Genomic DNA, 23,894 nt, shown 5'->3' on the forward strand with positions numbered 1-23,894 from the left:
TACTAGAAGAAAAGAATCCTAACAGAACATGCCAATTCACTGTCTAAGGCTTTTTGCCCCCAAAAGATATGTAGAACAGTGTACCACCACCTTTTGAAATGAATCACAGTTTTGTGAATTGCAACCCTAAATTTTATAAATCATGATCCGATTTTTAGCAATATTAAAAATAAATACAATAGTTTAGCTGATTATAATGATAAACATAATTTTTTTGCGGGGTACTATATCATGATCTGTGAAGTAATAATATAAGATCATAAAAACAACTAAAATAACATGAACACTTTATCCACATCAAAAGTTTTGCATGTTGGGTCTCCTTTAACAGTAATTCTAAACCCACATATGAGGGAGAGAGAATAATAACCAAATTATTAAATTTCTCGCTTCACATCTACTTAGGCTTTTGGGACAAATGGTAATTTACCAGTTATGAAGTAAACAACTGCTCATTCTTAATTGATATTTCCTACTAGCAGAACTTATCCAATACACACACACTAATGGTCCATTTGGAAGAAGGAAAATGATTGCAACAAAAAGAATTTGATATTCCATCTATTCCCATGTTTGGGGGTTTAGGGCAAAAGAATGGCACATCTATGAGAGAATGCTCATTCCATTCCATTCCCTCCCAAATATGGGAAGAACACTCTTTCCTTTTTTTTTTTTTTTTGATATGTAAGAAAAATGTATATTCAAGAAGCTACTTTATGCATGAAAAGCACAAAGAAAACAAAAAATACAGAGAAAAAGAAAACAAAACAGAAAATTAATTACAAAGGAGAAGAGGAGAAGAACACTCATTCCTTTAATGAGATGGAGGTGAAATACTAATTTTATCACTATTTTAAAAAAGACAAATTAAAGGTCAAGGGTGTACTAGTAAAATTCTATATCTTTCATTCCCATTCCTTCTTTTATAAACTCTCAAGCACACTAGAAAAAAAAAATACACCATATCCATTCCATTCCATTCCATTCTTTTATAAACTCCCAAACATAGTGTAACACATGATTAGTTAGATTGTAAACAAAAATTGACTCAATGGGGTACTGTCTATGACAAGGAATCATAAAAAAGCAAGAACATGACAAATTTGTTTAGTATACTTTCACAGATGAGTGATATGGTGTTCATAGCACTTGACAATGTAAACACATTTTCATGATTTCCAGATTTCGCTTGATCACAAATCTTGAATTGATCTCTTGAAAATTAATTATGATATACAGGACCTGTTTTCCCCCTTTTAACTTTTCATTCAAAATAACATATTCATTAAAAAAATAAAAGACTCTTTTCTCATAAAATTGACAATAAAGTCAAAGTTAAACATAACATTAAGAGGAGTTCTCCACTTGATTTAGCAAATATTTAAAAATAAAAAATTCACCACTCAACTTTGAATCTGTACTTCTCATGCATCCAGGAGTCACAACCTTTGTCACAACAGGCCTGCCAATCGTAAGAGTCCCCGTTTTGTCAAATACAATAGTGTTCACCATTGCAAACTTCTCTAAGATACTTCCGCCACGCCACAGCAGTCCTCTTGTTGCCCCTAATGAAGTTCCAACCTGGAATACATTCAATTTCAAACAAAATGAGATAACACATGTAAGTTCAACAGGATCTCAAAAAGGAAGTAGCCATTTGTATAGATGGTACCAGCACGGCAGTTGGTGTGGCTAAGCCTAACGCACAAGGGCAAGCAACCACCTGGGTCCAGGAAACAAAAAGGATTACTGCTGCATGGAAAAGAACATGCTGCATGATCTAAGAACAAATGAAGGCTAAAACTATGGCAGAAAGAATAGAGGAAATTTGTTCCTAGAAAATCCTCACTTGCAACAGCAGATATTCGAAGTGAATTGGAACAGGAGTTTCATTAGACATTTGACAAGACTAGGTTGAAGTCCATAGAAGTTAATAAGTAATAGCTTACTACACCTGACTGAGCTACGCGTAGAAGCCTAAGCTGCTTGGGCCACACATTGAAGCTCAAAATGGATCTTGATTTTAGATTAACTTTTTATTACAAATTGCTCAATGAGATGTCTATATCTATAAGTAAGACAAATGCTAACTAATGCTGTAATGGAGATTTTCTATATATATATATATATAGTGAAGATTTTTCTGAACCCATGTACATACTCAACAAATAACAATATAGGAAGAAATTTTTTTGTAAAGATAAGCTGTACACTTGCAATAAAAAACAGCGGTGATGGAAAGTTTAATGTCCCCCATATCTTTCTCCTGTGATATGTGGTCATGGACACAAATGTCCTCTCTGACAGACATGGTGTCAAACATAAAAATTCCCCAAAATCTAGACCAGATGATTAGTTTTGTTTTTATGCATCATAACTGTTTGAGTACATCTATTCACATGTCATTTTATATTAACGTAAGGGTATTCCTACATCTTGCTATATCACTCTAATATAAACTTGTGCTAAGGTGTGGGCCTGATTTATTATACCCTAAACCTTTTGTTTCTTTCTTTTCTTGCTTATATCATAAAATCCATATGGAGAATGTCAGCACCAAAAAAAGTACTAGAGCTGTTAGAATTATGGGATTAATTTTCCAATATCCCAATAGCATATGCTTTTGGGAGAATCGGCAATTTAACATAGTATCAGAGCAGAAAGTCCTAAGTTTGATCCTTGTCTCCTCCACACTACCTCCCACTTAAAATTTCATGTGCTGAGCTTCACCTATTAAAAGGAAGTTTGATCCCACACGTGAGGGAGAGTGTTAGAATTATGTGGTTAAATGATTAAATCTACTATCTCCTAATACCTTAAGTTTTTGAGAGAATCGATAATTTAATTAGGAGATGATAGATTTACTCAGTTAACCACACAATTCTACTCAATACCAACAACAAATTTGTCTGAATGCTCAAGGTTTAGATGTAATTTTCAAGTGTCATACCAGAACACTGCAAGAGAGCTGCAGTGCCAATGAGACCGAACTTCCTTGATACAAAGCACCAGGTAGAATATGTGCACCAAACAGACTCCAAAACATAAACGTAGCAGCAGAAAGTGCCATTACTCCATATGTAAAGTGCCCAGACACCTGTTGAAACCAAAAAAATAAATAAAAAGAGGATAAATTGGCATTTTGTTTAATGTGATTGAACACTACTACTAGTTCAAACTGAAATGAACTTTGTTTTTTTTTTTTTTTTTAAATTAAATTAAATAAACAATTAAAGGAGCACCATTAAATGTACATACAACTACCACCAATAAGCTATGAGATGAATAAGAATGAGGTGACACATATTTATTAGGACTTAAGCACAAAATATGTAAGATCGCCTATATTACTGTTAAATGACACCGAAGCTATATGCCCAATCCATTTATACATTGCATGTTTTCAAAACAACCAGCAAGTCTCCTGTGTTGCTTGATTGACACATACATTGGGTCATTGACTTCCCTCCAATCACCCCTTGTGAGGAAAAAAGTAAAAATAATAAAAATTGGACACATGAGCTCAAGATAAGCTACCAAAAATGTAAACCATTGTATACAGCATAATATACATATCATGTATGGTATCACAGCACACCAAATACCCCAGACCTTAAGACTCAAATGGAACATGGTAGTTTCAAATGTGCATCTGAAGTTTCCTCTTGTAGTCTATTCACATAAGACTCCTGAGGTGATTTGGCCTGAACCCTTTTGCTTCAAAACTTTATGTCCTTTAATTTTTCCATTCATTATCTCTCGTATTTTTTTTTTTTTTTGAAAATAATACCAATTTTGAAGGCTCCTGGTCAAAGTTCGCTTAAAATTCAAAAGAGAGCCAAAACTTGGTTGAGTTGAGAGCTGCAAAAGAGTTGATCCATTCATGAGCTATTGAGCTTGGGAAACAAATTAGCAGAACTCAAGCGGAGTGCAAGCTCACTTAGCAAATGGACCTGAGGCCAAACCACTATTAGTAGGCTTACAAGCCCAAGGACATTTAAGTCAAGTGAAATCCCTACCTATTTAAACCCTAGCTTCTCTACAGCCGACAAACTAGCTCAAATGGTGACTTCCCTTCCCAAGAGAACAAGTGTAGGGTGAGGTTGTGAATTCAAAACCCACTTAATATGTGTAACATACCCCAAAAAAAAATAACACCATAACCCCCCTCTATCCTCTGCAGCTGCCTTTCTTCCATCATCTTTTTTCCCCTTAATGCAGACATCTCTCTCTCTCTCTCTCTCTCTCTCTCTCACTTGATTACTCTTTTACACTCAAACTTCCAACCAGATTAAGCAACGATGATGACAAGCTTGCGTTGTGGTCGATTTCTTTATTGTCAAAGCGGATTCCAAGCAACAATTGCAATTTGTTATGTATGCTGTCTATTAGTATGAAGCCTAGCAACAAGATTGTTTTGAATTTTGTGTAAATTCAAAGCTTACTTTTACCCCTTTTTTAATGAATTTATGTAGATCTCCTTGTATAGATTTTTATGTAAACTTTCTACCAAGGATTGATAAATTTACTAACTCCTATATGGAACATATAAAAACTAAGGGAGCCAGAAGTTGAAAATGATGGTTGCTACCAATCCAATACAAAATAATACACAGAAAAATAAATAAATAAAAAATAAAAAACAAAAAACCAACAGCAACATTCTAGCCTTTATTCAACACTTAAAAATCAAATATCATTGCTTGTAAATATGCATATATCTGAGAAGAAACCCCTTTTTAGAGCCACTACAGAATTGTATGTCTAGAATTAATATTCAGAAGAACCTTGTCAGCCAACCGCTGTACAGGAGCTTCCCTACTTTGTGCTTCTTCCACCAAACGGAAAATGTCTCCCATAGCAGTCTCACCCCCTGGTCTCCGCACTTCAACTGTAAGGGTTCCATTAAGATTTATGCTTCCAGCTGAAACTTGACTCTAGCACAGACATAAAGTACACTTAAGTGACAATGATCCATGCAGCAATAAAAAAGCTTATTGCTTAGGGAATAAGCATTCAATTTGCAACAATGCTATAAGGAGGAAATCGAATCTTGAGAATAATAAAGAGTTATATGGAAAAAAAAGTAGTAATACCCCAGGTAATTTGGTCACTGGCAGTGGCTCTCCTGTGAAACTAGACTCATCAACGGTACTTCTACCAGCTCTGACAATTCCATCTGCTGGAACACGATCCTAAGATAAAAGGAGAAGATGTATTAAAGGATTCACATAATATCTACAGGGTGAAAATGATAAATACCTGCTACATTTATAAATTTTAACTGGAAGTGGTTGTATTAAATTTTGCACCACAAGTTGTAAATAAAAAACAATTTGATGACAAAAAATGCAAGAATCAAAGTTCAAATATTCGGGAGCCAGAGACCAAAATACTTACTCCGGGAAGCACAATAATTTGATCTCCAACAGAAAGACTGCTACAAGGAACTTCAACCATTGAACCCAACTCTTTTGCATCATCATTGACCAAAAGCCGAGCTTTTGATGGTAAAATACTGAGAAGTCCAGTCATATCACTGGTTGCTTTGATTTTAGCTCTCTGTTCAAGATTTCTTCCTAACAAGACAAATGCTATTAACATTATCGGTTCCTCAAAGAAAGCCTTCCAACCCTGCATACAACACATCTATTACAGAGGCTACAGCATTGATTGTAATCAGTCACACACTTAGTTTCTTATTATGAAGGCAAGATGCACCCTAGATCTTAAAGGTTTATATTAACAAATCAACTTTAATCAAGCCAAAAAAAGACCCCTTTGGTTAAGTGTTTGCAATTCCAGATTTAAGCTAATGTATATAACTAAGACTAATTATAGTTTTACTGAAAAAACAAAGTATCAGTAAGAAGAACTCCAAATTGATAACACAACCATGCAGTATAGTTTTGTGTTCTAGTCATAACATAATAGAGAGAAGTACAGAATCTTTATTATGGATTTAGTTATTTGCAAATTTAGACAAACAATAAAAGATAAAAATTAATTAACTGCAAATTTCGATTTAATCAAGCACTAAGGTATTTTATCTCAAATTAACAGAAATGGGAAATTCATTCCCCACATATTTCTGTTTGTTTGGCCAGATACCCAACCCAGATAAGCTGTTAACAAAAACACAGGGCAAGTATCAGTTGAACACAGAAGCTCCTCCAAAATTGACTTCGTTTGGCACTTCTAGGCTTCTAGCAGTCCAGTATGAATCCCAAATTACTGGCAAATTTCAATGCTCATAGGAATACTTTCAAGCAACCTATCATCAAATATAATATAGCCTTACAGACCTACTTTTAGGATTTTGAATTTAAAAATTCATACACATCAATGTTGTTCCAAGAAACTGATGCCAAAAGCTAAAGTATATATGTTGGACAATGGGTCAGTACTTAATTACCTGAATCTAAATGTGTGAGTATGAATGTTGCTTATCTAACTTCTCCAGAAATTAACAGCACCAAGCCCATTTTCTCCAGAATATAGGAGACTTTTGAAATATGATGTGATCATTGAGTACAGTTGGAATAGATTTTGGACTAATCATACCTCTTTGGAAATATAACTATTAATAATTATTTTCTGTTCTTTAAATGTAACTTTTAAGAGTTTCATAAGTCAAAATAAAGTTCTCAAAGGCTACTAGGTAGGGTCAATTCTTTCACAGTTCTAAGAGGTCCATAACTAGGCTATAAAATGTAAAAATTGGAACATCAATGGCTAAGTCCTTTCCGTTTAGACAAATTCAAAGAGTTATCTCCTCAATCTCTTTTATAAATTTGAGGGCCCCAGATGGACTTTAGGGTTTGGAAAGGCACCATTTCCTGTATTTCTCAACTTTTCTAAGTTAATTGCTATTTTATTTTATTGGTAAGTTTCACACGTACCTGGTGGGCCTTGAAGCCATGGCTTCATCCTCTAGCTTGCTCTTAAAAGGGGAGGTGTCATTGGAGCAAGAGCTCATTGGCCAAATTACAATTTCAACAAAGCAAATAATAAAAAGACTACTCTAATGTATGCATGAGTTGATAATTTATCAGTCCCTTCCTAAGAAATATGCAATTTATATTAAGAAAAAAGGAAAGAAAATTATGCTGCATTTTGTATCTTCCCAGCATATCAGCAAACAAGCACAATTTGTTACCGGATGAACCGAGATTATAACTCTATTGCTGCATTAAAATATAAAGTATCCATAATGCGATCATAATCTAGATACTAAAACCAAGACATATGATACAATTCAAACCATGTATTCATCCACAAATATGCAGTACAATTTATAGAATAAAGCAAAGACAATTGGAGTTAAGGGTCAGAATCTACCAGTTTCGGTATCAAGGCAGCTAATGAACTGACTGTAAATGATGATAGAGCCCCTAGACCAACTAATGTGTTCATGTTTGGAGCCCCTTTGAGAAGGCTTCTCACACCGTCAAGGATCAGTTGACGCCCAGGACCAAGCAATGTAAATAAAGACAAGGAAAGATGGAATCCAGTGGAGTGAAATGCATGGATCCATGAAGCATTAGCTCCAAAGAAATGAGAGAGATGACCAAAGAGGCAGACAGCACATAAAGCCCAGGAAACGGCAAGATTACGACCTAAAGAAGCTTAAGAAATTAGCATCACATTTCACAGCATATGAACCATCAGGACATGAAAATTTAATACTTTTTATAACAGCAGCTAAAATACCCTATTGAAATATAATGAACAATGAATGCCTCAACTTTTTAACAGATAAAAGTTGTGGCAAGATGTCTACCACTTTCTTCCAAACGACTACGCTTCTCTTCCATTTTCCTTTCAAAAACTTTGAAGAAATTGTCTCTTCCTGAATCTGCACATACAGGAGCAGCAAAGAAGTCAAGCCATCATGTAGATCAGTTCATAATGATTGCAAATATTAACAAATCAAGTGTACTTGCAATCAAGATTGCAGGTGGACTAGATGAATTAAGCTCCATCTAGGATCTATGCTTTGACATAGTAAATTTTGGTCACTCCAAAAAAAAAGCAAGTAACATAAGGAAGAAGAAGCAAAATCTTAAGTTCAATGATGTTTTGGACATGTTGCAGTATTAGGATTTAAGAAAACCATGTCACCATTACAAGAAAAGCTACTCCTTGATTTTGCACACAAACTTCAAGCTAACAATTGGATGGTGCTTTTTATATGTTGGGGAATTAGTATGCCCATTATAAGACGTGGAATTATTAGCACCGTCCCCAAGTGAAGAAGAGGCATAAAACAGTGAAATTACATGTAAGAGAAAACATCAATTAAGTGGAACACATTTTTTATAAATAAGCATGCTGATATACTAGTTCAAAAACCACCGACATTTTTATCCCTATCCTAATATTGTGTCAGTAGCCATGAAGAATATTTGCGTTAGGAATCTATACTGCATGCTTTCCAACTAACCTATGTACTATTCGTAGTAAACTTCATTTGGTGTATCAGATGACCTCAAATTACAAGAAATTAAGCCATCTTTAACTTAGTAGATAAATAAATTACATAGACTGAATCTTAGGCAGAGCTTTGCACTCTACTGGTTGTAATATAGTTGACATTCATAAAAAATTGCAGTGTGTGAACTGGCAATTTTTTGTCAGGATGTACCGCTTGGGAAATTTAGATTGATTATCATAAAGATTGTTCAGTTGGACAAACCTCTCTTTTTTTCCTTTTTTCTTTTTTTCTTTTTTTTATTTTTATTTTATTTTTTTAATTCAATAGTTACAATGGAGAAGGGGAATTTGAACCTAGATATCTCTGTCAAAAACAGCGGGAAGTGCTAATTAAGCTATAAGGCTCTTGGCAGTTGGACAACACTCTTAAATGACTTCTCCTTATGTTTATCTAATATCTCAAACAATCTTTTTGTTCTTTGATAAGTTCAAATGAACTCTCTTTTTATTTTGTCAAAAGAAGCATTTTCCTTTTGTTTTTCATGAGGTAGCTCTTTGAATATACATCTTTTTACTTATCAAAAAAAAGAAACAGCTCTCTTTACATTTGTCGTTAACAACAATTCAAAAGAAATCTCTTTATACTTATCAATTTTACTCCTATATGAAGAAAATGTGAGGGAACCTCAACAAAACCAGCATCCAAAATGTGCAAATAGAAGGTACAATAACAAGGAACATAAAGATGAAAGGATTTCTATGAGTCATTCACAAGGCCAAACTAAATAAAAAGTAACATTGTCATATAAAAATATAGAACTTAACCACATAAGCCTTGCCTTATGCATTAAATATCTTTAATTCTTTTTGAAGTATAGACCTACAAAGAATAGAGAGGATGTGTAAACACACAGATAACAACAATTTCTGAACTTAAATTTAATTCTTAAATCAAAACTTAAATTACTCCTGATTACACGACTAGTCCTTCATAACAAATCCCTCACAAGAACATGCACAGTATAAAACCTTACAACTAAGAGCTCTGAAATATCCCTTCTTAATTGTGGGCAAGAAGATCCCAATAACAGCAATTCCCAAAGTAATACACAATGTGTAGTCCTCAACTATCATACACTTTAAATACAACTTATAAGAAAGGAAGCCCCCAATTTTCTGATGTATAACTAATAACTGCTAAGTTCAGAATGTAACAGCAAATTCTCCGAAATGAATGGCTCCCCAGCAACAGAAATGCCTCTGACCAATCCACCATATGTAGCTTCTGAGACTCACCTATTGAAGTGAGATACTATATTATCAATAATGACTTTTTAAGCCTTTCCTTTCATATCTAATATACTGGAGATGATATTTAAAAAGATTCTGATCATATAGACAAGTCACAGAAATCGAAAACCCAATGAATTAGGGACATACCATAACAAACTATGGTTGCTCATCACAAGAAATCATTTGCATTTTTACGGTGAAATATCTCCTTCAATAGCTCCCTGACCTGCCACTTAACCCACCAAGCTTCACATAAATTATATGAAACCCTGAAATATTGCTATTTCTATTTTCATTTGTAGTTAGAGGTGCTTAATGGATAGCTACATAAGGATTCATAATTTGAAGACTAGATACTTAAACTTAAGTTTCTATTTTCAGTTGAATGAACAAAGCAACAATCATGATGTATATAAATATCATATTTCCTTCAAGTATTTCTTCCATCTTCTTCCAATGATGAGAGCTTAGTAGTGAGAATGGTCACAACTTTCTCAAATCATTTACACTCACACTTCCAAAGTGGCTTAAGCTTAACATGAAGCTCATCCTCAAAGTTTTAGACTTGAACCACATATATCCACAACAAACTCAATAGACATTACAAATTTCAATGATTCTATATATTAAAAAACTAAAAGAGAATTCAGTTTGGACAATGTGGGAGATCCTTAAAGGTCAAAATGACAAACTAGCAAAACAACTTACCCAAAATATACATACAAACACATAGCTAATAATAAAAATACTGCCAAAAAGGATGAGAGGGGCAGTAGATAAGCAATCTTTAGTCAAGGATGACATTTTTTGCCCACCCCATCCCAACAAGAGGATGAAGTGAGGGCGGGCCTTTTTGTTTTCAAAACCCACGGTAGGTTCAAGGCACAGATGTGATTTATAATCCCCTACATAAACCCAATGATGCGGGAAATGCAAGAAAATTATTATTTAAATATTATTTATGTTTGCAAGTCAATTGTATTTTTATATTTTAGGTCCTAATAGTTTATTGGGCTATTAGTATTTTAATTTGGAAAGCAAGGTTATTTTTGTAATAAGACAATTAGGGTTTCCTAGCCAATTAGAACTAGAGTTTAGCAATCCTTTATAAGTAACTTATTGTACTCCTTGAGGAGATAGTTGATATTTTGATGAATGAAAAAAATGGTCGTTTGGTTTTTCCTTTGTCTAGTACTGACTCTAGGTCCACCCTAAGCGCTGACTCTTAGTGGTTTCCCCGCTTGGTGTTGACTCCAAGCAAGGCCTAGGTGCTGACTCCTAGGTCATATCTCTTTATTTTTCCGTTGTTTCAATTTTGTTTTGATTGTCCTGCGTCACCCAACCTAGATATAAAAAATACATTTTTATAATTAATTAATAATTTTAAAATATTTCAACAATTGGAATTGAAAAAAAGAGTAACCATTTTGTTCAGAATGCTGCCACCCGCCTCTCTCTCTCTCTCTCTGATCCAATCCTGTTTGGATCACTATGTTCCGTCTCCTAGTTCCACTCTCATCCTTCATCAAAAGTCACCACCATTGTTATGGAGGGCTTTTTCTAAGATAAGGTTTGGGATATGAGGGTGAGGGTGAGGTAGGTGAACAGGGAAGTGAAGTCAAGGAGTGGTGATTTGAGGAGGCCCATAGAGAGAGAAAGAGAGAGACATAGTTAAAAACCTGAGTTGTAGTCTGGAAATGCCACCACCTCTGGCTTCATCCCATTCTAGCGTACCATGGTCGCATTTACTAACACATAATTCTCCTGCAACCGATCTTTTTTCCCCCGCATGCTTAGTGTTTTGGTTATGTTGGGCTATGTTATTATGTTCTTGTCCATGTTTTTTAGAAAATTTTGAAGCATGCATTCAGATTGGAATCGTGGGTTTTTTTGTTATATAAGTAATAACTTTTATTGAAAAAGAGGAAATACCCTATATACACTAAGCTGTGTACAAAAAGCTTTTGATTTTTGTTGGATTAACATTTTTGTAGCTTTTTATTGGATTAACGATTAGTCATTGCAAGGTTTTTTTTTTTTTTTTTTTTTTTTTTTTTTTATTTTTTTTTTTTTAAAAAAAAATTATGATGAGTTTTTAAGACTTTCTTTGGTTAATATTAAAACATGAATTCTTTCTTCTTTTTTAATTTTTAATTTTTGTTGTGTGGTTGTTGAGAAATGAAGAGGTTTTCTTAGTGTAGTTTTATAGGGCTTTTGTTTCTTCCTTTTGCAGTTATTGTGGACATTCTTATATACATTGCTTAATTTTTTTTTTTTTCCTCTAATTCTGGACATGAGATTCCATTCAATCAATGGGGACCGTAGGCAACCCCCTTTGAAGACTTTTGAGAGATGAGGAAGAGTTGGTTGTGCTCAAGAATTAAGTTGGGATGTTTTGGATGAAGAACTCTCTTGGGACCTTGTTTGGTTAAATTTAAGTTGAATTGAGTCCTATTTTTATTGTTTATATGTCGCTGGATAAATTTTAATTATGAGCAAGGTGGATGAAGTGGAAAAGCACAGTAGGAGTATTGTGTGATCATAGAATACCTATTAAGTTAAAGGAATTTTCTTTTAAAATCCGCTTCATTCCCATCCTTGGCTTCAACGAACTCTTGTTTGGGCTCTATAAACGATAGGGAAACTCCCACCTTGTTTCCATCACTAGCATCAATGAACTTTGGTTTGGGTATCTAGATTATTGGAGAACTCACACATGTAATATCAGGTTTGTAAAAGGTTTTCATTATTGGGAGTTGGAAACCAATGATTCTTTCTTTTAAATCCTACATTCCAATATCCCTAGAGGGAAAGGTTTAGATCATATGAGGCGGAGATTACATGGTAAGTTTGATGTTCACTCATTCTATGAGTGAATAAAAACATTCCAATCTAAGATATTTCCTTGAATGAGTATTTGATACAGTAAAACACCAAAGAAAGTTGATTTTTTGTGTTGATAGAAGCTTGTGAAATTGTCTACAGACTTATTAAAAGAGGTATCACAATAGTGGATTAGTGATGTATATGTAGAAGGGAAGGGGAGATGTAGATCGTCCATCGCTCCATTGTGTGGTGGTCTATGAGCTGAGGTCCTTTGTTTTCTTTATGACCGGATTACATTGAGTAATGCCTAAGCAGGTTCTGGACGTACTTGATGGGTGGAGGAACTAGTTTGGAAAGGGTACTTTCTGTTTGGAATATGATCCCCCACAATTTATTGTGGGTATTTGGAGAGAGAAAAAAAAGTTCACTTAATGATTGAAACAGTTAATTGTAAGGTTTGTGTTTGAGGGGGCTTGATCATTTGGCAGCACGGCTGCGTGTACTGTTGTAGACTTTATTGCTCAGTTTCTTTTAGATTGTAATTATTGAGCATTGTAATTCTTTAGGGTGATGATATATATATATACATATATCCTATGTACACTGCTTCCCTATATCAATAAAATTGCATATTATAATAAAAATAACAATACAATAATAACTGGATTGGCAGCCAACTATGTTCCCCCAAGGAGAAGATCAAGGAAGAGAGTTTTCTAATCACAAAACCTCTTTTTTCTTCTCTTTCCCACATTTGTACGGATTGTGTCAGGTTCCTTTTTGTTTTTGGTACCTCTTCTAATGGGACAAAACTTACTTTTAGATGAATCCGATATTGCCTTTTTTGATACACTATTCCAATCAATGTCTTTATCGGAAGTGAATGAACGTAAACCTAAAACCAAGTCTCACACACATCAGTGCCTAGGCAAATACTCCCACCTGCTTTTGATATCACTGTAAAAGTGCGTAGCATACAGTAGCAAATGAGCAGGCTCTTCTCCAGCATGACTCAGAAAAATTATTCTAAGCAACAAGGTCAATTAGCAGGATCTACAAGAATTCCTAGAGCTAAACCATATATGGATAAAGCATGTATCCCTATACCCATCTAAATGAAGTGCAACAGACCAAAAGAAACCCAACATCAGACCAACTATGGTTGAAAATTTCTGTAAGTAACATTACCAAGTCATTGAATTTTAACCAATTTCATGAGAAAGTTTTCAGAGTTTCAAGAACTTCAATTTAAGATAGTTACAATATGCTGCTAATCCCGCAGCTCAAACTCTTTCCCTCCTAGACCCCCAAGCACTTTGTGCATGGAGAGGTGATTAAGCTACAAGGCTATTGGCTTCAAGAACTTGCAATTTTCCCAAAGGATTGAAGATTCACATCTCTAAATGATATTAATAGTAATCCTAATTCCTAAATGTAATTGTGAAGACGTTCTACAGCTCTTTCATTGAAATATTCTTAATAAAGAACAAACAAACATGTGCATGGATGTTGGCTCAGATGGTACAAAACATTGGCCGTAGTCAAGGTATGTTTTAATTTAAAATCTTGCCTGAAAAAAAGTCAAGCACAAGACAGACTGTTGAACAAGATGAACCACACAAGCATACAACCTTTTTTTTTTTTTAACAAGAACTATAAGTACCAGTCAAAATGTCAAATAAAAAGAATTATGATGACAATGATCATGATGATAACAATCATATATACAATAATAATGGTAATAATGATCATTACAATGTGAACAAGGACAATAATATCGATGATGGAGGTGATGAAACTTTCATATGCTTACCTCGAAGGTTAGAATTAAAACCACAGGTTGTCAAATGCTTTGCTAGTGCCTCTCCTAACTGTTGTTGCCAGTTCGCTGTAACCTTGGCTTCAGATACAGGCCATACTACAGCTGTCTCTGTCGTCAGATTCACACTAGCAGATGACACTTGTGGCTGTCCAAATTTTTTTTTTTTTGATAAGTAAGAAAGAAGTATATTAAGAAACTACCTCATGAAAACAACATAAGGCAGGCAAAGGATACAGGGGAGGAAACAAACAGGAAAAACAACAAAACAAACAACAGCCAACAAAAACTAAGAACAAAGAAGAGAACTGAGGAACAAAGGGAGAGAGTCACTAGAGGTGAGTCCCCAAGCCCTAGACCAATCAAAAAGAGAGCCACTAAAGAAAGCTAGCAACTGGTCATCGGATTTATCCTTGTCTTCAAAAGTTCGCCAGTTTCGCTCCCTCCAGATACACCACATTAGACAAAGAGGAGCTAAATTCCAAATGCTAGAGGAGTGCTTTCCCAACCAATTCCACCAACCAAAAAGCGTATCTGCAACCGATCTTAGCATAACCCAAGAGATCCCAAAAGATCTGAAAACCAAGCTCCACAGCTGATGAGTTTTGACACAATGGAGTAGCAAATGATTCACCGTCTCCCCGCTACATCGACACATAATGCACCAGTCAACAAAATCAAAGCCTCTACCTTGCAAATTGTCCCCTGAACGGATCTTCTCCCAAACTGCAGTCCAAACAAAGAAAGAGATGCGCGGAGGGGCCTTAACCTTCCAAATACCTTCCCAAGGAAAGATAATAGGCGAGGGACTCCGAAGCTTATCATAGAAAGAGCAGATGTCAAAATCCCCCTTCTTCGACAACTTCCACCTCATTCGGTCTCCGTGCTCTGATTTAGGTAACTTAGAGCCCAAGGTTCGAAAGAAAGCCTCCACCTCACCTGACTCCCAATCATTTGGGTCCCTGAGTAAGCGAACATTCCAGCTTCTCCTATCCTCAGACCCTAACCTTTCGAGAGAAGAGGCCACAGATGCCTCTCTATAATAAGCAATCCCATACACAGCCGGGAAGGAAATATAGAGTGATGATTCCTCACACCACTGATCTGTCCAAAATTTCACTCTATCCCCCACCCCTACCTTAAACTGAATGAATCTTCTAAACACCTCCCAACCTTTCCGGATACTTCTCCATATGCCACATCCGTGGACACCCCTACCCAACTTGGAAGACCAACCCCCCCACTCTTCCCCAAACTTCAAAGCTACAACCCTCCTCCAAAGACGATTCTCTTCAACCCCAAACCGCCACAACTATTTTCCTAGGAGAGCTTGATTAAAAGTAGTAATTTTCCTTACTCCCAAACCTCCGTTCGCCTTAGGAGCACTCACCTTATTCCACCCCACCAAATGAGCTTTTGAATCCCCCCACAAGAAGTCCCTTTGCATCTTCTCAATCTTATTAGCCACATGCGAGGGGATGGTAAAGAGAGATAGATAATAGGTAGGTAGGCTAGCTAGAGTACTCTTAAGCAACATAAGTCTTCCACCTTTTGACAGATACAACTTCTTCCACCCAGCCAACTTCCGCTTAATTTTCTCCAATATAGGGTTCCAGATAGAGGAGGACTTATGGGAAGCCCCCAGCGGCATACCTAGGTAGGTCATAGGCAATGTTCCAATCCTACAACCTAGAATCTCAGCCAATGCTTGCAAATTATAAACCTTCCCAATTGGAACCATCTCACTCTTCGAGTCATTAACCTTCAAACCTGTCACTGCCTGAAAACAGAGGAGAAGCAATCGGACATGAAGGATCTGCTCCACTTCCGCATCATAGAACAAAATAGTATCATCCGCAAACAAAAGATGCGATACACGTTCCCCTTCCCCCCGTCTACCATTAGCCTTGAAACCCCTGATCAGGCCGGCACCTTCAATTCTCTTCAACATCCTACTTAAAACCTCCATAATGACCAGAAACAGCATAGGAGATAAAGGATCCCCTTGTCTCAAACCCCTCGTGCTCCTAAAAAAATCCGTTGGAGCCCCATTAACCAAAATAGAGAACTGGACAGTAGAGATGCAAGTGCGAATCCATCTACACCACTTCTCCCCAAAGCCCATTCTCTTCAATAGATCTAAAAGAGTTTCCCAATTCACATGATCATAAGCTTTCTCAATGTCTAGCTTGCAAATAACCCCCGGAGTCTTACTCTTTACTCGACTATTAACACACTCATTGGCAATGAGGACAGAGTCAAGAATCTGTCTACCTCTCACAAAACTATTCTGAGTCTCAGAGATTAGTTGATCTAAAAACAGCTTCAAACGGTTTGCCAAAACCTTCGACAAAATCTTGTACAAACTCCCCACCAAGCTAATAGGCCTGAAATCTCGAATATTGGAAGCATCATTCTTCTTAGGAATTAAGGCTATGAAAGTAGCATTTAAAAATTTCTCAAACTTACTGTGAAGATAGAACTCCTCAAAAACTGCAAGAATGTCTCTTTCCACCACTCCCCAACAATGGTGAAAGAAGGCTAGAGTGAAACCGTCTGGACCTGGAGCTTTATCCCTAACCAACTCCTTGACAGCAATAAGAATCTCCTCCTTCTCAAACCTCCTCTCAATCCAGGCCCTCTCCAACCCGTCTATCTGATCAAACTTCAAGCCTTCCGCAAAAGGCCTCCACTCTTCTGACTCCTGATACAAATTTTTATAAAATTGTACCACTTAAGGCTAGAATGTAAATTCCTCAACTCTCTCATCCCTTTTTCCTTGTTATTGGCAGCTTTTCTAGGAACTATGACTTTCCTGTTTAACACTTTGGCTTCCTCCGTCTCCTTCTCAATCTTTTGTAGCAAAGCAATACATAACTTCTCATGTCGACTTAGAGGCAACCCCACCAGTTTACTAAAACCAGGAAGTCTATTCTTCACCCAACTAGAAATATCCAATGTATTAACCAGTGCCTCATTATCACAAGTCAACTCGGCTGACACTGGTAACCCAGAAGGGGTAATAGACATCAAAGGGATTGCTAGACTATCCTCTCCACCCAAGCCCATATCCAAGTGACTCAAATCTCCCACCACCAAACCACTCTCCCCAGGAACAACGCACACAGCCTTCGTGGGTATCTCCGCTAATCTGGACAAATCCTGCTCCATGACATCAGGTGGCCTGAGGTTGGCACGGCTGTCCCAGCCCCCTTTAACCCATCATTGACATCCAAAGCCACAATCCCAGCCCTCGAAAGGCTCCAGAAGAAGCCAAATAGGAGGAGCTCAACTGATGGCCGTGAAATCGCCGTAGCGGACTTACTCGGTGACACCATGAGCTCATCAGAGCTAAGACCGGCGGAGAAAGAACCGTCGGCCACCGTCGGAGGCCCGGCGCTCCAGTCCGGCACCTCTGGCTGAAGGACGAAGGGTTGGGTAGAAACCATGGGTCTCACCTCTGGAGTTGGAGCCTGGGTTAATCCTCCATCGCCCTTAACAGAGCTCTCACCCACTTCAAAGGTACTTGGGCCCAATAAAAAAGAGCTAAAAGGGGTCATATGAGTCTCGATCAGCAATGGGCTTGAGCCCAGGCCCAAACCATGCAGATTTTCAGCCTTTTTATTCCCACATGCAACCCATTGAAGGGTCTTTGGAGCATAACAGACCCTGTCCTCTGCCCGTGATTTCCTTCTGAGCAACGTATCTCCCCCTTTCTTTCTATCCCAGAAAACCAGTCTGCTCCCTGTCACATCAACCTCCACGATAAGACCACTACCTGTCCAGCAAAATCTTCTAGCATCACTCTTCTTCCCCTTATAATCAACTTTTGAATTCAAACTGAAGTTTGGGCAACATATCCTAGAGTCTGCCAGGTATTGCTCACCTACCCCTTCCTCCTCATTAATGCTCTACTCCCTCCTGTCTCCTTCCACCACCTCCATTATCAGACTTGCCCACCGGAAAATCTCCCACTTTGGCCCCTTTAAATCTCAGATTCACCCATTTATCCTTCTCTCCTAACTGTGTCAACTTCCCCTTGGCTGTGAAACCAAGCTGCTTTAGTTGCTTTCTTTCAACTAATCTTTCATGAGAGCCTTGCACAACTTCAGCAAAGGTTCTAGAGTTTAGTGCCTCCAAATTATACCTCCACACCTGAGGAATAAATTTTGGAGGACCATATCCACCCCCTGCATAGTGTGATGGATTCAGCAACTTTCTAAGTTCAAGACCAAAAGCCCTCCAACCAATTTTCTCTTTACCTTCAGGGATAATGATTGATCTCCTAGACCCAACAGCTTTGAGCTCAGTCAATAGCAAGAACTGACCTGAAGAGTTGGAGCTCCTTTGGAGAGTAAGAGCAGTGCCACCTTCTCTGAAGAGAAAGAACTGTTTGGAGCTCTCCCCTATAACAAGTTCTTCAATACTCTTCATCAGCCAATGTACAGCATATTTGCCCATGAAAACTAATCTCATAAAGAATTTGCCCCTCTCATAAATCCGTAGCAAGAAATAACGTCCCCCTTCCTCTAAAATTAATTGAAAGAACTTGGACTCAATAAAGAAACTGCGAACTCCCCCCATAGATCTCAATTTTCCTCAAATTTTTGACACGTGTTTTCAAATATGATTGCAGAAAAATGGTCACGGTTGGCATTCCTTGCAGACCAATGATACTTGGGTAATTACATCTACCAGCCTAAATACTTTCTTACAATTTTTTCCTTGAGTTGGAATTTCAAAACGTGGTGTAAGGGTGTAATGTAACATTCCGGATAATCTAAACCACCTTCAATCTTATCTTTTTTGGATTACATGTCCAAAATTACATTAAAATGAAGTACACGAATTTAGTTTTCCAAACAGGGCAAAGTTCTTACATGTGCGTTTGGCATGGATTATTTTTGACAACTTATTTTACTATTCAGCTTATTTTTACTATTATGAGTCCCACTGCACTTTTTGATATTATTCATGAGTCCTACTGTACTATTTCAGCTAACTTTTACCTTTATCTATAGTATTTTCACAAAAAAATTTTCAGTTTCAGCAAAATAAGCGGAACCCAAAACATGTGAAACAAAGAGAGGGGGGAGGGAGACTCCCCCTCACATGTGGGCCTAAACTCCCGTTAATAAGTGGAGCCAACCCATGATCTCTTACTATAACCAATTGTCCCAAAAGCTTAAACTATTAAGAAATTGTGAATTTAATAATTTAACCATAGTTCTAACAAATGCAAAAATCAAAGGTTCTCACTCTTTAGTATCCCTTGACCACTACAAAAAAATTATAATTAATACAAATCAATATTTTACTTTTTCTCTAGTGAATTGAATTATCTAAATCCATATAATTCATACATACGTTCATTAATACCGAATTTTTAAAAGTCATTTGATCAACTCGTATTACATTCATTTCCATTAACTAATTTGTTCATTGCACCAGATTACTGCACCTCCTAACAATCTTTAAAAATAAATAAAAAACCAAATTCAACTAATAACAACTTACCTGACTTTCGAGAATTCTTTTCACACTAGCTGCACATCCTCCACATGTCATTCCCTGCCATACACACACAACGCAGAAACACAACCATTTAGCAAAATACATAGCAATATTAGAGAGAGAGAGAGAGAGAGAGAGTTCGTACTCCAACGTCGAGTACAATCACATCAGACGGCAACGCGGAGACCTCCTGGGCTCCACTGGCAACCAAATTCGCCTTCGCATCTCCACCGTCCGATCCACCTCCACCTCCACCGCCACTGCTCTCTCCGCCAACCCCGCCACCGCCGCCTCCACCGCCAGAGGCGAACGAAGCAGCGTAGCTAGCAACGCATTCCAAACGGCGCCGCGCTGGAAGCACTGAAGCAGCACACAGTTTCATCAGCGAAGAAGAAGAGGAAGCGAAAGGATTGCCGTGGTGGTAATGGGTGGAAATGCATCGGAATCGGCGAGTCAAGAGTTGACTCGAGAGGCATTGACTCAGTGGTGTTCGGCAGAGCTTGCGGTTTAGAGCTTTGGAGACAGTGAAAAGCGCTATCGTCGTGGTTGTTGCAGATAGTGTGGACTCCATTTGAAAGAAGAGAGACCGTTACCTCCGTCTCTCTCTCTCTCTCACAGCTTCTAAATTCTTTCTATCTTAGTTTTCGCTATCCTTTCTCTGCGCCTTTCGATTCGGTTTTTATACTTTAGATTTTTTTTTTTTTTTTTGAGAAATTATATACTTCAGATTTTAGAAGCTGTCAATTGAGACTTTTTTTTTTTTTTTTTTAAATTCAGAAGCTGTTAAATCGGAAGTAAGGTCAAAGAGTTTGTCTACCAATTTACTAAAGTAGATTTCATTTTTGGGAAATGTTAGCCGGTGCAGTTAAGAATTAGTTATTATGGGGTTTATTTAATAAAAAGTTTGTATAAATTAATAAAGTGACTGAAAATATAATTGAAATTATAAATGAAACTCAAAAAATTTGTTAAAAATCTGGCATTAAATATAATGATGTGACATAAAATAGTTTTTTTTTAGAGAGTTTCAAGTTATAGCGTATGCTCTTGATAATAGCTCTTTATTATCAGATCAAGACACTAATCAGTTTTTGGTGTTAACACGACCTTTCATTTTTTAATGAGAGTAAGCATCTGTTTGGGAACAGCTTGTGTCTGTTTGATAAAAATTATTTTTGTCAACTTATTTTACTATTCAACTTATTTTTGCTACTATTTATTGGTTCCACTGTACTTTTTGGTACTATTTATGAGTCACATTGTACTATTTTAGCTAATTTTTATCTTTATCTATAGTACTTTTAACAAAAAGTTTTCAGTTTCAGTAAAATAAACGGACCCCAAACGGACCTTTATTTAGCTGAAACTAAAAACTTTTTACTGAAAATACTGTAAATAAAACTAAACGGTAGCTGAAATAGTATAGTGTGACCTATGAATAGTACTAAAAAGTGTAATAGGACCCATGAATAGTAAAAAAATCTGGCTTTTTAAGCAATCCCAAACGCACACTAATTTTGCAGGAGAAAATATTATCTCACCTTCCTTTATATCCATTATTTCACACGGAAAAACTTAGATAGTCCCAAAGCAATGATTGGGGCTCTCATAAAGTGGGCCCCACATGCCCACACGTGGGTCCCACCATGGAGCCCACCCACTTTATGAGAGCTCGGATCACTACTTTGAGACTTACCTAAGTATTATCCATTTCACATACATATACACAAAATTGACCTAACAAACAGGCCAAGTTTTAGCTCAGGTCAAAAACAAGTTGTAAGAGCATTCCCATCAAGAATTTTAAAATTTTTAGCATTTAACACTTCAAAAACGAGTCCAAATCTTCTATCTCATCAATTGTGCTCTACTTCGTGCTTTACTTCATGCTCTACTAATAAAATATGGATAGCTAGCCTCTCTCATTAAATGAGATAACTCTGACTTTAATGAGAGAGGCTAGTTGTCTCATTTATGAGATATCTCATTTAATGAGAGAGGCTAGATGTCTAAATTTTATTGGTGGAGCACAATTGATGAGACAAAAGATTTGGACTCCAAACCTACTTTATTCATTATACCATCCCACTTTAATATTCATCAAATATCAAAACTTCTATATTTTTTACCATTTCATTTAAATAAAATAAACTACTCATTAAAATAATAAAACAAGTACACAAAAATCTATAACAACCAGCCAACCCCCTCCTCCACCACCCTTACCACCACTCCACTTGCCATAACCACCATTGTAGCAAGCACAACCTACCACAGCCACCGCCACCACCACCACCACAAGTCACAGCACCACCATGGCAACTACAAAACAATTTTGAAGGTGCAAAGCATTATAGATAGAACAAAATCACTATATATTTTCCTTTCCTCCATTTTCTCAGCAAGTAAACAGAGATTCAAGGAAACTCTAAATGTGAAAAAGAACAAAAATTGAACGAACCCCATTATAATTGAACCCAAAAATCAATACATTAATATCTCAATTTCCAATTTTGATTTTTCTTTCCCCCCATTTTCTAGGAAACCAAACAAAGAGTAGTATTAACAAAAAAACAGAGTATGAAAGAAGAAACAATAAAACGAACTAGCGCCATTGGATCCAATGAGGAGGTAGCGATCATCAGAGTGAAGAGAGAGAGAAATCTTCGATTAAAGGAGTGGAACCCGACAAAGGATGACCCATGAAGAATCAGACCCACACTCTGACCCACGAACAATTAGACCCACCCTTCGATCCACCTTTCGATCCACACTCCAAACCAAATGCCCACACTCCGACCCACGACTCCTTCGATCCACGCAAACCCACGAAGAGAGAACAAAGAACAGAGAACAGAGGGAGAGAAAAGAGAATAGAGGGAGACCATCAGACCACAACGAACCATCAGACCATATTGGACCCATGACTATCGGACCACCATTGCCGAACCAGAACCATTGTCGAACTAGAACCATCACTGAATCACATCCATCGAGAGAGAGAGAAGAGAGAAGGGAGAGAGGAAAAAGAAAGAGAGAACTGAAAACAGAGAGAGAGTTGTGAGAATAAAAAAATATTTTTTTTTTACAATTTATGCTATAGTGAGCTTGTATTAATACAAGCTCACTGTAGAAGTATGCCAAAAATTTAACCATTTGAAAGCTTTAATGGAGTTACTTTTTTGGTGTTTTGATGCTAAAATTTAGCATATAGCCCTTTTATCATTCTTAATAGGAATGCTCTAAGCAAGTAATCAGGTTTCAAGTCATCTTATATTTTTTTTCATATGCAAATATCATTAATGATATTATTATCATCGTAAAAGTTAGATGGTTTGCCATTAAGTGCCTTAAAATGACATAATTTTTTTTAAAAAAAATTATTACATTTAAAAAGGCCTTAGAATTAAACAAAATTATTTTTAGAAAAAAAACAATAAGTTTCCATAACTCTAGCGGTATTCTCAAGTGATAGTGACACAATCATTCCTCTCAAATAAAGATTTTGTTCCACTTGGAGATAGTGAAACAAATATTGGTTCACTTGTAGCAAATGAGACTGACAATGATAAGTATCTTATGAATTTTATTGTAGAAGTTTGGAGTTTAGATCAATGCTCAAAGTCTTATATCGCACTAAAGAATGTAGAGATATTATTTCAATATAAGCTACTTGATGCTCTTAAAATTTAGGCCTCATTTGGTAGAACATTTTAGCAGCATATTTTCAGTTTTTAAATAACATTACACGTATTTCTACACACTTTTTCACCCACAAGTATTTCAAAAAAATACAAACAACATTACTCAAACTACTCTACCAAACGGGCATAAGATCAATTTCTATAAATCTTTTTTTTTTTTTTAGGGAAAAATTTCTATAAATCTTGTTGCATGGTGATTATGTAAAAAGAAACTTTTTAGTGACTGTTATTTGATTCAACCTTCAAAGGCCCTAAATAATTGAAATTTTAAGGATTCAAGATCTTTAAAATGCTTCCACCCA

At 36.5% G+C, this 23,894-nt stretch overlaps 1 protein-coding gene across 1 annotated transcript in view; it reads right to left on the reverse strand.

The window, feature by feature from the left end:
- The window catches only part of LOC112032422 (copper-transporting ATPase PAA1, chloroplastic), a 38,055-nt gene extending 17,475 nt beyond the window's left edge, over window positions 1–20,580 (reverse strand). The window contains exons 1-11 of the mRNA XM_065762434.1: window positions 20,034–20,580; window positions 19,892–19,945; window positions 14,369–14,522; window positions 7,784–7,858; window positions 7,342–7,619; window positions 5,401–5,634; window positions 5,097–5,195; window positions 4,788–4,937; window positions 2,951–3,097; window positions 1,673–1,723; window positions 1,409–1,581 (exon numbers count right to left, since the gene is read on the reverse strand). Of these exons, the coding sequence (XP_065618506.1) occupies window positions 1,409–1,581; window positions 1,673–1,723; window positions 2,951–3,097; window positions 4,788–4,937; window positions 5,097–5,195; window positions 5,401–5,634; window positions 7,342–7,619; window positions 7,784–7,858; window positions 14,369–14,522; window positions 19,892–19,945; window positions 20,034–20,459 (1,841 nt within the window). The 5' untranslated portion in view covers window positions 20,460–20,580. The remainder of the gene's footprint in view (window positions 1–1,408; window positions 1,582–1,672; window positions 1,724–2,950; window positions 3,098–4,787; window positions 4,938–5,096; window positions 5,196–5,400; window positions 5,635–7,341; window positions 7,620–7,783; window positions 7,859–14,368; window positions 14,523–19,891; window positions 19,946–20,033) is intronic.
- Between the last annotated feature and the right edge of the window lie 3,314 nt (window positions 20,581–23,894).

This window comes from Quercus suber, unplaced genomic scaffold (genome assembly GCF_002906115.3).
Source record: "Quercus suber isolate HL8 unplaced genomic scaffold, Cork oak 2.0 scaffold_458, whole genome shotgun sequence".
NCBI lineage: Eukaryota > Viridiplantae > Streptophyta > Magnoliopsida > Fagales > Fagaceae > Quercus > Quercus suber.